The 14,329-nt window shown below is 47.2% G+C and overlaps 1 protein-coding gene and 1 pseudogene across 1 annotated transcript; one reads left to right on the forward strand and one right to left on the reverse strand.

Moving 5' to 3' along the window:
- Positions 1 to 114: 114 nt before the first annotated feature.
- Positions 115 to 1,041, forward strand: LOC133282439 (olfactory receptor-like protein COR3). The gene has a single exon (XM_061478441.1). It carries the CDS (start codon positions 115 to 117, stop codon positions 1,039 to 1,041), a length of 927 nt encoding a protein of 308 aa, XP_061334425.1.
- A 10,004-nt stretch (positions 1,042 to 11,045) lies between these two features.
- Positions 11,046 to 12,549, reverse strand: LOC133282391 (olfactory receptor 9G1-like; annotated as a pseudogene).
- Between the last annotated feature and the right edge of the window lie 1,780 nt (positions 12,550 to 14,329).

Here is a 14,329-nt window from a genome sequence, read left to right on the forward strand (position 1 = left end):
CAGGACTGTCTCTGAGCAGCTTCCACCACACAGAGCCTTTTCCACCTGGGACATCCCTGCCTCTTGGAGAAGAAAGCCCCAGCCAGGAGCTCACACACAAACACCATCCAGCCCATGGCACAAAGCAATTGCACCCAAGCGACCGAGTTCAGCCTGGCGGGCTTCACACAGGACCCGGTGACTCAGGGGAACTTGTTCCTGCTCTTCCTGCTCACCTACGTTGTCACCATTGTGGGCAACCTGGGCATCATCATCTTAATCAGGGCCAGCCCCAACCTCCACTTCCCCATGTATTATTTCCTGGGCAATCTGGCCTTTGTAGACCTTTGTTCTTCCACCATCATCACCCCCAAGATGTTGGTTGACTTGATGTCAGAGAAGAAGAGCATTGCTTATGCTGGGTGTGTGGCTCAGGTCTTCCTCTTTCAGCTTCTTGGGATAACTGAATGCTTCCTGCTGGTTTCAATGGCCTATGACCGTTACGTGGCCATTTGCCATCCCCTGCTGTACCCCCTTGTCATGTCCCCAAAGTGCTGTTTCCAGCTGGTGACTGCCTCGTACCTGGTGGGGCTGACCAATGGTGTGGGACAGACCATCAGCATGTCCACTCTGTCCTTCTGCAGCTCCAGCACCATCGACCTCTTCTTCTGTGACATTTCCCCTCTCATCTCACTCTCCACCACTGACACCACCCTCAGCCACATTATCCTGACCACTGCAGCATCTCTCTTTGGTGTGTCCAGCATCCTGGTTATCCTGCTCTCCTACGTGGCCATCATCCCCACCATCCTGAGCATCAATTCAGCCGAGGGCAAGCGCAAAGCCTTCTCCACCTGCACCTCCCACCTCACCACTGTCAGCATCTTCTATGGGGCATGCTTTTTTATGTATTTATTCCCCAGCTCAGACAGCTCAAGAGCAGCAGATAAATGGGCTGTGGTGATCTACACCGTGGTGACTCCCATGCTGAACCCCTTGATCTACAGCCTGAGGAATAAGGAGGTGAAGGAGGCATTGAGGAAGCACACAAAAATAAGATGATCTTGAGTGGTGCAAGTTTAGGGCCAGACAGAATGGAGATATGGGGTAGATGCTCAGGTATTGGTTAAGTATGGACAACATGTTGGGGGTCTTCTGCACCCAGACTTATGTGATGCATTGGGTGATATGATTGAAAATACAAATAATTTCACTCTCTAAACTTTGATAATTCTATTTAGTAGTTAATTTCACCTAATTAGTTAATTTGTACTTTATTTCACCTAACGAAGACACAGGTAGACAACTACAAGCATGCACTTCTCTTCATCTCAGGAAAAGGGGGGACCTGATTGCTGCCTACACCTGCCTGAAAGGAGGATGGAGCCAGGAGGGGGCTAGGCTCTGCTCCCAGGGAACAAGGGATGGGACAAGAGGAAATGGCCTCAGGCTTCACCAGGGCAGGTTTAGATGGAGCTGAGGAGCAATTCCTGCCCCAGACGGTGCTCAGGCATTGGAACGGGCTGCCCAGGGCAGGGCTGCAGGCACCGGCCCTGCAAGTGCTCACAAACCCTATAGAAAAGGCCCTCAGTGCCATGGGTTAGGGGTGGCCTCGACAGGGCAAGGGAACACTTGGAGTGCATGAACTTAAAGATCTTTTCTTTTTTGTTCTCCCTTTTGCTTGGCAAATGAGAATAAACTGTGAATTCTACCGTTCCACTGGATCAAACTTCATTTCATAATGGTGTTGTTAAATCATTAAGGGCCTTAAGAAAAGGACAAAAACACCTTTAGCAAGAAAAACAGAAATGATAGCAAATAAGTGTGATGCCATGCAGTCAGTATTATTAAGTTTTGATGGACAAAATGATTTCCAGCACCATTCACCTCATTTCATTTTAGACAGCAAAGAATTTAAGTGAAATATGGTACTTCTGTGACCTCTGTTATGACCGAATGCGTTTTGAAAGCGTTTTAAGAAGTGATAGTGATGAATCCACACCAAAGGGCAGAAACTATCAAGGAATCCCCATCCACTGCACCACACCTTTACTTTCCATTCCCCTGTTGGCAGCAATAGAAGCTGTTGCAGAATGGCTCCGAGAGCAAGGCCATGAATCCTTGGAGGCCTTGTGCGAGCAAAGCAAAGTGTAGGCCTCACATGTACGTGACTTAAGCTGAAGGACACACTGTCCTTGAGCTCTGGGGAAAGTACCCAGAACTGAATTGCAGCTGATGTAATGAGGAAGATCCTTGAAAACAGAAACCGGATGTGGGAGGAGAATGTAAATGAAACCATTTAGAACTAACCAATGCTGTTGTGACTAGTAGGCATAATTAACACTATGAGGCTATAAGCGATGTGCGACATGAGTAAAGTAGAAGCTTGCTTATCACTCATATTGGGTTGTCATGTCTTGCTTCTCCTCACCATCAGCAGAAGCCATGATCTCCATGGCAGCCTGATCACAACAGAGCACAGGAGCTGTGGTGCTGTTCAGCAGCCTTCAGACCTGATACGTGGCAGCCCCTGGCAGCCTGGAGCGATGGCATTGCCTGCCCTGATGTCTCTCCTGTTGATTTCCTGCTCAGAAAGCTGAATGGTGGTAGGCAAACACAGTATACATAAAACACCACAAAACACATCACTTTGTGCATTACCTCAGCCCATGGAGCTGCAGCCTCTGCCAGGACCGTGGTGAAACCTGGAGCCATGGCTGAGCCTTAGGACTATCCTAAGGACCCACATTAACATAGGCTGGAGGGAGAAGGTCCATGGCTGGATTCAGTTAAGTCAGGATCTAAGTGGTTTTCTCATTTCTTAACAACACACAACTAACAGGCACCCAGGGTCAATCAGCTGAATCCTGCTTTGTTCCCAGAGCTTCCTGATAATTCCCTGGTTATTATTTAACCCAGATGACAGTTGTTTTCCTCCTGAGCCTTGGGGACAAGCAGGGGCAGAGGTTTCACACCCTCCCTGGCCCCTATGTCAATGTTTGACTGCTCTTACAGCGGGGTTTTCTAACTCCCTCTGTTTCTAACTGGAATTTCCCATGCTGCATATTCACAATAGGAAATCTGAGATTTACCCTCATCTGCAAGATAACGCACATGGAGAACTTCCAGATGGCATCAAGTGAAAAAGAATGGGACACCATTAATTCTTGCATTAATCTTTTATCTGTCCCTGAAATCATAGAAGCATGGAATGGTTTGGGTTGGAAGGGACCTTAAAGCTCATCCAGCTCCAAACCCTGACACGGGCAGGGACCCCTTCCACTACAGCAGCTTGCTCCAAGCCCCTGTGTCCAACCTGGCCTTGAACACTGCCAGGGATGGGGCAGCCACAGCTTCTCTGGGCACCCTGTGCCAGTGCCTCAGCACCTTCACAGGGAAGAGCTTCTGCCTAAGAGCTCATCTCAGTCTCCCCTCTGGCAGGTTAAAGCCATTCCCCTTGGCCTCTCCCTAAAAGCCCTTGTCCAAAGCCCCTCTCCAGATTTCTTGTAGCCCCTCTTAAGGGATTCAAAGGCCACAATAAGGTCTCTCTGGTGCCTTCTGCAACAATATTCAATGACTTTATGTCCAGCTTCTCTCTCCTTCACCATCACCAAGTGTTTAAATAGGAACATGAGCTCTTAGTGTCTTAAAAACACAAGTCTGTGGCTACAACCCTATCACTCTGCTCACTGTGGCTTCACATTGGAGCTGCTGATATCAAACCCCAAAGATTTTTGCTCCTTGTTGTGTGTGTTTAAGGAAACCAGTGGTTTGCTGTGTCTAAGGGCTGCCACTGCCTTCAATGGGGTTATCATCTGACCAGGAGAGCAGAGCAAACACCACATGAGGTTCTAGGAAGCAGAAGCAGCAGCCAGCATTGCAATGCATCTTCCTGCTGGGTCATGATGAGCAGGCAATGAGGCACCTGGCTTCTGGCATTCCTGCTGAGGAGCTCCTAATGGCTTTAGCTCCCCACTCTCAGGTGGAGCTGCTTTCATTGTAGTTAAATCTGGTTTAAAGGCAGCTGAGCAAATGCTGGGTAGGAGCTACCTCCCCTTTTTGGGTACTTAGTGATTGGATTTAGGAATCATTTCCTATGTCCTTAGGGAAGCACTTATCCCTTAAATTGGAATGCACCATGTCATCTCTATGTGTTTACTGTGTCCATTAGCTCCCTTTATTGCTGAGGGAGATTTGGTGGGGTTCATTCCTCTCACTGCAAGGCAGACACCTCCATTCCTCCAGCTGAAGAGATCTGAATGAGCTCTGCTCATTGCATTGGCCTGAGTCTCCTTAGCTGTAATGGGACCTTGGCTCATAAACAGATAAGGAGAGACTTTCATGTTTGGCTTGTAATGTAAGTCATGTCTAAAAGAGGGTGAGTGCTGTCCTCTTTGGAGATGTCTGGTATGGCTCCCTTAGCTGGTGAGGTAAAAATGTCATGAAGCAAGGGGAACATTTTTTTTTCCATTTTGATTGGAAAGGATTTCAAGGCTTGGATTTTGAATGTGTGGATTCTACACTGAGGATGTGGTTCCTCTCCAGTGTCTGGTATCTAGATGTATAAGAAGAACCAGGAACACAGAGTACCAAGCTTTTCTCTCCAGGGTAGCTGGAAACTGAGCTAATTCCCTTCATTACAAGGGGTAATGGGTTAAAACTTAAACAGGGGAAGTTTAGGTTAGATATAAGGAGGAAATTCTTTCCTGTTAGGGTGGTGAGGCACTGGAATGGGTTGCCCAGGGAGGTTGTAAATGCTCCATCCCTGGCAGTGTTCAAGGCCAGGTTAGACAAGGCATTGGGTGATACGATTTAGCGTTAGGTGTCCCTGCCCACGGCAGGGGGGTTGGAACTGGATGGTCTTAAGGTCCTTTCCAACCCTAACGATTCTATGATTCTATGTAGAAATGAAAAGGTGAAATTCACTTTGGTTTTACTCCCTTTAAAACTGTTGGCCATGTTATCTTTATTTTCTTTTTGAAAAAGAATTGGGAGATATTAGAATGGCTTCTTTTAGACACTGTTATTACTTGGAGGAACCCTTCTGAGGTCCTGGTGGAAGAAACAAGGAGATTTTCGTCAAGTACTGGTGAGTTCATCTCTGTGTCTGCCTTTACCAGTATTGATGGTTTGATAAAGAGATGTTGGTGGCTTGAGATGAGCTCTTAGGCAGAAGCTCTTCCCTGTGAGGGTGCTGAGGCACTGCCACAGGGTGCCCAGAGAAGCTGTGGGCCAGTTTTAGGTCCAAAATGGGCAGGTGGAATCAGACAGACTTCAAAAAGAGAAAATGCTGAGTCCTGCCTATGAGGAGGACTTGCTCTAAGCACTAAGACAGGCTGGGGGGCACCTTATCAGAGAGGGACAAGGCTCTTGTGGTGTCCACTGAGTTGAAACGAGCCATCAATGTGTCCTTGCAGCAAAGGCACCCACCAGCACCCTGAGAAGAGCATTGGTGGTGAGTCAAGGGACTTTGTGCAATGAACATCTGAGCACAGGCTGGGGAATGGGGAAGTAAAAGCTGCTTTGGCAAGGGTGGAGGGAGAAGATGAATTGTGCTGAAGAAATGGTCATGTTGCTTGAAAAGGGGCTGATGGAAAGAGGGGAGTGGGAGGGGAAGGAGCAGGAATGCTCATTTCTCATCAGGCAATATGCTTATTTGAAGGTCATCTCATCTTTTTAAGGTCTGCATATTTCAGGTTAACATGAACAGCAGTCATCTTGTGTACATCTATACATACATACATGTTCTTTAAATAGAAGTAAGAACAGAGGAAGAAATATATGGAAGAATAATTCAGATGAGAAGGGGTTGGTTTTTCCCTTGAAGCTACAAGTACATGGAATTGCATTCAGGGATTCTGGTCTCATTTTAGTTGACTCAAACATCACTACAGAGTCAGAAAATCACTCCAATTTGATTTCTTATCTATTTAATGCAACACTAATTCTTGTGGCAGATTAAGGCATGATATTATTGTATTTACTTGTCCTTATATAAGAACAACTCCCACAGACAGCAAAGAAATCATCCCAAACAAGCCTCCTTCTTAAAAAGAATTTGGATGCCCATGGGAAGATGCTTATGTTTTGCAGGACCAATCCTTTCCATAACAGGCCAGCCACAGCTTTAGGATTTAAGCTCTAAGATTATTTGTTTCCATATAGGAACTATTGCCTATTATTTTATCAAGGTATTATTTTTAATATATTATTTAGGACCTTCAACCATCATGGTTTTATCTCCCAGGAATTGGGTGCAGTCCTAAAGAAAACCCCAAATCCTGCATTAACCTCATGCACTGTGTGTTCCTGTGAGCTGGGAGAAGTGATTCAACCTCTTGCCATGTTTCTTTGTCTCCTGCTGCCAAGAGAGTGGCTGGAGGAAAGCACTTGAGTGTGACCACGTTTGTCCTCTTGGGCTTCCCCAACGTGTAGAAGCTGCTCTTTGGAACTGTTTTACTCATCTCCAACACCATGGTGGTGGGGAACCTTATGACGACCAGCTCTCAGCTTCATGTGCCCATCTACTTCTTTCCTCATAGGAAACATACTTATTTCCTCCATAGGATGTATCTGGGTGTCTTGCTTTCCTGGATTGGCCTGCTTCATGGAAAGCTGCCACCATGCTGACCTCGAAACAGAGTGTAACTTCATTCCCTGTGATAAGCAGTCACGCAACTTGGTTCGGGAACAACCTTTCAAGGCACTCTCTGAGCAGGGTTGGATTTTCCTTGGATGCCATCTGGTGCTGACGACACAGATGCTCCATGCTTCTGGCCATATGTTGTATGCAGACGTGCCCAACTTGTTTCATGGCTCAAAGATTCTCAGTGTGGTCTGGAACTACCTTATCACTTCTTCATTAACTTATATCTGTCCCTCCAGGCCAAGCTTATTTTCCATCCCAGCTGCAGCTTACTCATGATTTCTCATTCCAGGGTTTGGGGGTTGAGTCACATCAGTCCAAGGAGTCATCCTATCTAACTGTAGGCTTTCACATCTGAATTAGAAACAGAAGGTTCCTCTTATAGAGACAAGGATGCATCTGGGGCCTTTGATTCAGCTTGGATCTATTTTAAGCTTCCATATCAGGGAAGCTGGTCATTTTGCTCTTCTGGATTGGCCTGCACCATGGAAAGCTGCCAGCATGCTGACCTAGGAGCAAGGTGAAATTTCATCTCCTGTGATAAGCAGTCACCCAACTTGGTGCAGGAACAGCCTTTCAAGGCACTCTCTGAGCAGGGTTGGATTTTCCTTGGATGCCATCTGGTGCTGATGACACAGATGCTCCATGCTTCTGGCCATATGTTGTATCCAGACATGTCCAACTTATTTCATGGCTCAAAGACTCTCAGTGTTGTCCGGAACTACCCTATCACTCCTTCATTTCCTTATGTCTGTCCATCCAGGCCAAGCTTATTTTCCATCCCAGCTGCAGCTTACTCATGATTTCTCATTCCAGGGTTTGATGGTTGAGTCACATTGGTCAAAGGAGCAATAGTATCTAATTGTAGGTTTCCACATCTGAATTAGTCACAGAAGGTTCCCCTTATGGAGACAAGGATGCATCTGGGGGCCTTGATTCAGCTTGGCTCTATTTTAAACATGCATATCAGGGATTTCTTCTGGAAAAAGTGGATGGTGCTCTGCATTTGCAGTGAAGAGTGATGTGCAGACACAGCTACAATGTGGGTTGTGTTCAGAGCAGACAGAGGCCATCGCCTGAAGAGTAAGTTTAAGTCTAATGGGAAACATCAGCTCACTGTGCTGATGTGTTGAGGTCCTTCAGAAACCCCACTCAAAAGTGGGGAGGTGCAAGCAGCTTCTCATACAATAATAGAATGGTTTGGTTTGGAAGGCAGCTTAAAGCTCATGAAATTCCAGCTCCCTGCCACAGGCAGGGACACATTCCACTAGATCAAGTTGCTGCAATCACCATCCAACCTGTCCTCAATCATTTCTCTTGGTCAATAATGTCTAATGCAGTAGAGCCTCAAAGCTCAGCATGCATAAATCACTTCCTGGACAGAATAGGAAAGAAAAATGGATGTCGGCAGCATTCTGGCTGTGTGTTTGCTTTTATAAAGGTTGCTAATAGCAGATATTAAATTCCTGATGAGGGGTTTCTATTCTGCATGGATGGATAGGAAATTATTGCCTAGAAGATACTAGTGTTGGTTTGCTATTTTTAGAGCCATAAGAAAGGAACTTTTCCCCATAAACCTGTGCCTAAAAGGGGTTTCAGGAAACATGGAGAGGGGCTTAGGACAGGTGCCTGCAGGAAAAGGCCAGGGGGAATGGCTTTAACCTGTCAGAGGGGAGACTGAGATGAGCTCTTAGGCAGAAGCTCTTCCCTGTGAGGGTGCTGAGGTGCTAGCACAGGGTGCCCAGAGAAGCTGTGGCTGCCCCATCGCTGGCAGTGTTCAAGGCCAGGTTGGACACAGGGGCTTGGAGCAAGCTGCTCCAGTGGAAGGTGTCCCTGCCCGTGGCAGGGGTTGGAGCTGGAGGAGCTTTAAGGTCCCTTTCAACACAAAGCAGATTGGGATTCTATGATCCTGGCCCATGAAATTGTCCTTAATACACAAACATGCCTTACGCACTGACCCTCCAACTCACTGGCTTTGGGCATGAACCATCTCTGTCAAGCAAGGCAGCTGTAGAAGTGAACTTTGCTGTTAACAAAGAAGAAAGTTTCTTTCTTGTTATCCCCAGCTAATTAATCTCTGATGGCTTGTTATGAAGAGTGAGGGAAGTCACATCCAAGTCTTCTGAGAAGCTTTTGTGGTGATGAGGAAACTTCCTTGGTAAACCCCAGAAGGTCTTGTTAAAGCTGATGACACCTGGAAGGGTGCTTGGTCCCCAGGGACCACTTCTTGCTTTGGCAAAGTGAGCAGCATCACTTGTGATGGAAATAGCTGTGACTGCTTGTATTGTGAAAGCCTGGATCTCAGGCCTGCTGGAGGGCTTTCTGTGCCCATACAAGCTTGGTCCTACTCTCTCTTTAAAGACACATCCCTGTCTTCATGACATGTGCAGATAATGTGGTTCTTGCTAATGGGTTGCTTTGTCCCTTCCTGCTTTTGACCCCTAATAAAGGGAGCTGGGGAAGCTCATTGCATTTCTCTTCACTTTTGGGCCTCCTCAAGGACACTTCATACATTGAATTTCTTGTTGCTAGTTGTCTTGGGATGGATTTATTTGTGTCTCTCTTTAGTTCTTTACCTGTTAAAAATGTCCTTAAACTGTTATTCCTACCATTATGAATTTGGGATTGGAGAATAAACATGGGAATGGGGTCACCTGACTCAACATCTAAAATTCCTTGCCTAGTTATGAGATAGTCAGGACCCTTCTAGAACGGATGGGAATAAGAGGATGTTTTATTACATCCTAGGACAGCTGGTGAGGATGGATGTGGTCCAGAGCAGGTCTGAACATCAGAAGGATTTGTACCATGCACCGTCTCTCCATGGTATGTGCATCTCCGAATAGCTTTCTCTAGATTAAATGAATTCCAGTCAGGATGTGAAGGCCTCCTAGAGGTCAAACTGGATCAGCTGCCCCTCTCAAACCTATTTTCAGTTTGTTTTAATCCAAAAGACAGGACAAGAGGAAACAGCCTCAAGCTGCACCAGGGCAGGTTTAGATGGAGCTGAGGAACAATTCCTGCCCCAAAGGGTGCTCAGGCATTGGAACAGGCTGCCCAGGACACGGCTGCAGTCATCATCCCTACAAGTGTTCACACACTGTGTAGATGTGGCCCTCAGTGCCATGGTCAGTGGTGGCCTTGGCAGTGCTGGGGTAAGGGTTGGACTGGGTGAGCCTGAAGGAATTTTCCAACCTGGTTGATTTAATGAGTCTAAAAGGAGGTACAGAAACACACCTTCACTGAGCACAGGTGGGGACACAAAACTCTGATTTAATGACTCAACTTTTATTTACCTAAATTTGAAGAAGATGAAACTACTCCAGATCTCCTAATCCCTCCTCCCAACAGTCTTGAAAGCTTTGTTTTAGTTTTCCTTTCAGTTGGACTAAAACTTTATAAAAGAAAAGGAAAAGATAATTGAAGAACTAAGAAACCCCTTTTTCTGCATGCTTTCCTGTAAGTGGTGGTGGAAACTACCAGTTAAGTTGCAGGGAAGGATACAGATGCAGTGAAATGCTCCAGGTCAGGTTTGGTTGCCCTCATATAGATATGTGGTGCTATTTGCTCTGTCCTGAAGGGCCCAGGACATTGCCATGCACTTGACATGTGCATCATGCCACTTTCAGAAGGGTTTGGCTGCTTTGGAGCAACATCTGAAAGCTCAGAGGGAGACCGAGGGGCCCCTCCATGGTGTTAATGGTCAATGTTCAGGCAACTGAGGTCAGTCCCAGTTGCCTTTCTGTTTCCTGACATGGGTTCATCTAATCTGACCTGCTCTACCTGTGCTCATGTGTATATTTCATTGGGATAATAGAATAGGACTATGGTATTGTGTGTCTGTGGTGCTGGCATCATCGTGAAGAAATAACTTGGGCAGCTCAGGAACAGGCACACGTTACTTCATGACTTCTGGTTGCCCAGAGCAGTGGTAAGTGCTCCATTCCTGGCAGCGTTCAAGGGCAGGTTGGACACAGGGGCTTGGAGCAAGCTGCTGTAGTGGAAGGTGTCCCTGCCCGTCACTGGGGGTTGGGACTGGATGATCTTACTGTACTTTTGTGCCCAAAGCTGTCCATGATTCTCTGACACATGTAGCTCCCGCTGAGCTACTTTTTTGGGCATGAGTAATGAATGTTTAATTCAGATAAAGCACAGTGCAAAGGTGATGTGCAACAATCCCAACTGCTGCTAACATCCCATTTTATAACAGATATATATTGCATATGGGGAGAGGTGGGAAGGAGAGGAGGTCTGTCCGCACAGTGCCATCTCCTGTCCCTCATGATGCACTTCAAGATCAGGAGAGCTTGTGCTCCTGCATAGACTGTGATAAGTAACAAAGGAAGGCACAAGCAAGACAAGGTCTGTGCGCTTCTTGCTGTGTGCATCATTAGGGACATAACCCCCTGGGTTTCTTCTGTTAGGAAGCTGTCTGTCTCTTCAGCAGTGTCTTCAGTGCCTCCTTCACCTCCTGGCTCCTCAGGCTGTAGATGAAGGGGTTCAGCATGGGAGTCACCACCATGTAAAGCACAGATACCACCTTGTCCCTCTCCAGCACATAGGAGGAACTGGGACGAGTGCAGAGGAAAGGGTGATGGTGGTGAAGTGGGTGGCAGAGGTGGAGAAGGCTTTGCACTGCCCCTCAGTTGAGCACATCCTCAGGATAACAACCGAGATGGAGACATAGGACCTGAGGATGAGTGCAGAAGGGAGGATGGTGTTGAAGGTCAGGATGAAGTAGAGGAGGGACTGGTAGCTGTCTGTCACATCACAGGAGAGCTTCACCAGTGGGAGCAGGTCACAGAAGAAGTCATCGATGACGTTGGAGTCACAAAAGCTGGGGGTGAACGTGTAGCTGGCAATGAGGGTAGAGTTGGCAAAGCCACTGAGGTAGGAGGTGGCCACCAGTCCTATGCAGAGCTTCTTGGTCATGGCTGCAGCATGGAGCAGTGGGTTGGAGATGGCCACGTACCTGTCATAGGCCATGGCTGCCAGCAGGTAGCTCTCGGTGCAGGCCAAGCCACCGGAGACAAAGAACTGAGCAGCACACCCAGCAAATGAGGTGCTCTTGTCCTCAGAGATGCAGTTCAGAAGGATCTTGGGGGTGTAGACACAGGAATACCAGAGGTCCAGGAAGGACAAATTGCCAGTGAAAAAGTCCATTGGGGTATGGAGGCGTGAGCTATGGCATATCACCACTATGAGGGTGATGTTGCTCACGAGGGTGTGTCCTGGGTTCAGCAGTAGCAGTCATTTTTCTCCTTCTTGGTAGCTGGTGCAGTGCTGTGTTTTGACTTTTGGCCTGGGAACAGAGCTGATAACAGTGATGTTTTGGTTTGGCCAAGGACTTTGTGAGCCTCATGCTCTGCCAGGGAGGAGGGGAAGCCAGGAGGAAGCAGAGACAGGACACCTGACCCAAGCTAGCCAAAGAGGTATTCCATACCGCAGCACGTCATGCCCAGGATGTAACTGGGAGTTACCTGGAAGGGCTAGTAGTCTGCATGCAGGGGGACTGCAGGGTTGGAGGAGGTATGGGTCGGTGCTTGGTTGGGCTGGGGGGGGGCTAGTTACTGGTTGTTGGTGGTGAGGTGATGTATTCTCTTCCCTTGTTATTTCCTTTATCATTGTGATTATTGGTGGTAGCAGTAGTGATCTGTATTATACCTTAGTTACTAAACTGTTCTTATCTCAACCTGGGGGAGTTGCATTCTTTTTGATTCTCCTCTCCATCCCCCCCCAGGAGTAGGGAGAATGAAAGAAGTGGGGGGAGTGAGTGAACAAGCTGTCTGGCTAGGTTTGAACCACAACAGGGTGGTGATGTAGGCAAAGGTGAACACCATGAACAAGAGAAGCTGCAGCCTTGTGTCAGTGGTAAGCCCCAGGAGGATGAAGCTGGTGACTGAACTGTGGTTCCTCTCTTCCATGGTGAAGCAACTGGAGACATGGATCCCAGTGGCTCTTTCATAGCTGCAGTGTGGGGTCTTGATCATGGGCTAAGAGAAGGGCTTCCATGATGCTGGCATTGCTCTCTGTTCCAAAACACAGCTGCACACACAAAAGAGAAAAGCAGAGTAAATTTTGTATTGAGAAGATTTGTTGTGCTCTTCTATCGGAGAATGATGGAATGGTTTGGAAACAACCTTAAAGCTCATCCAGTTCCAACCCCCTGTCCACAAGAGGAGCACCTACTAGAGCAGATTGCTCCATGTCCCGTCCAAGTCGGCCTTGAACACTTCCTTGCATTCCCTAACTTCTATGAATGGGAAATCTCAATCTCAGTGTCACATGAAATTGCTCATATATTAAGACTCTTTAATTTGAATTTCATGTGGCAGAACTGGAGGTAGAGGCTGAAGACAAATGCATGTAGGGTCACCATCTGCTACAGCCTAACACAGTTTGATTAGATTCATTGTCATAAGTCTTCCCAGTAAAAGCATTGTCTCATTGAGTTTTCTCTTTTGCATGAGCAAACACTGAAGGGTTGGACGTGCACCTAAAAGCCTTAATTACAAGTATATGTATGTTAGGACCTCTGGTTTTAGGCACATTATTGAAAGCAGTAGTTATTCAGTGCTAGTGTGTGTTTGCACAGCTGACTACAGGCACAGAAGCTGGAATTCATCTGACATTGTCCCTTCATCTGTAAGGTCAAGGGACCTGCAAAGGAGATTCAATTTTTGGGAATAAAATGGCAAGATGGATGTAGACAGATCCCCACAGATGTGATCAACAAGATAACAGCAATGTCTCCACCAACTAATAGGAAAGAAACACAAGCTTTCTTGGGTGCTGTGGGGATCTGCAGAATGCACATCCCAAATTACAGTTCAATTGTAAGCCCTCTCTATCATGTGACCCGGTAGAAGAATGATTTTAAATGGGGCCCTGAGCAACAACAAGCCTTTGAGCAAATTAAACGCGAGATAGTTCATGCAGTAGCCCTTGGACCAGTCCGGACCGGGCCAGATGTAAAAATGTACTGTACACTGCAGCTGGGGAGAACGGTCCTACCTGGAGCCTCTGGCAGAAAGCTCCAGAGAGACTCGAGGTCGACCCCTCGGCTTTTGGAGTCGGGTATACAAAGGATCTGAGGCCAGCTATACCCCAACTGAGAAAGAGATACTGGCAGCCTATGAAGGGGTTCGAGCTGCTTCGGAAGTGATTGGCACTGAAGCACAGCTCCTCCTGGCACCCCGGTTGCCCGTGCTGGGCTGGATGTTCAAAGGCAGGGTCTCCTCTACACATCATGCAACTGATGCTACATGGAGTAAATGGGCTGCGCTAATTACACAACGAACTCGAATAGGAAATCTCAGAAGTCCAGGCATTCTAGAAGTCATCATGGACTGGCCAGAGGGCAAAGATTTTGGAATGTCACCAAAGGAGGAGGTGGTGCGTGCTGAAGAGGCCCCACCAGATAATAAACTGTCAGAAAGTGAAAAGCAGTATGCTTTGTTTACTGATGGCTCTTGCCGTATTGTGGGAAAGCATCGGAGATGGAAGGCAGCTGTATGGAGTCCTGGACGACAAGTTGCAGAAACTGCTGAAGGAGAGGGTGAATCGAGCCTCGAGTTTGCTGAGGTGAAAGCCATCCAGCTGGCCCTGAACATTGCTGAACGAGAAAAGTGGCCTGTACTTTATACTGACTCATGGATGGTGGCAAATGCCCTGAGGGGGTGGTTGAAACAATGGCAACACAGA

Source organism: Pezoporus flaviventris, unplaced genomic scaffold (assembly GCF_033815535.1).
Source record: "Pezoporus flaviventris isolate CSIRO_AGI_PZ_B2104156 unplaced genomic scaffold, CSIRO_AGI_Pfla_v1 ptg000123l, whole genome shotgun sequence".
NCBI lineage: Eukaryota > Metazoa > Chordata > Aves > Psittaciformes > Psittacidae > Pezoporus > Pezoporus flaviventris.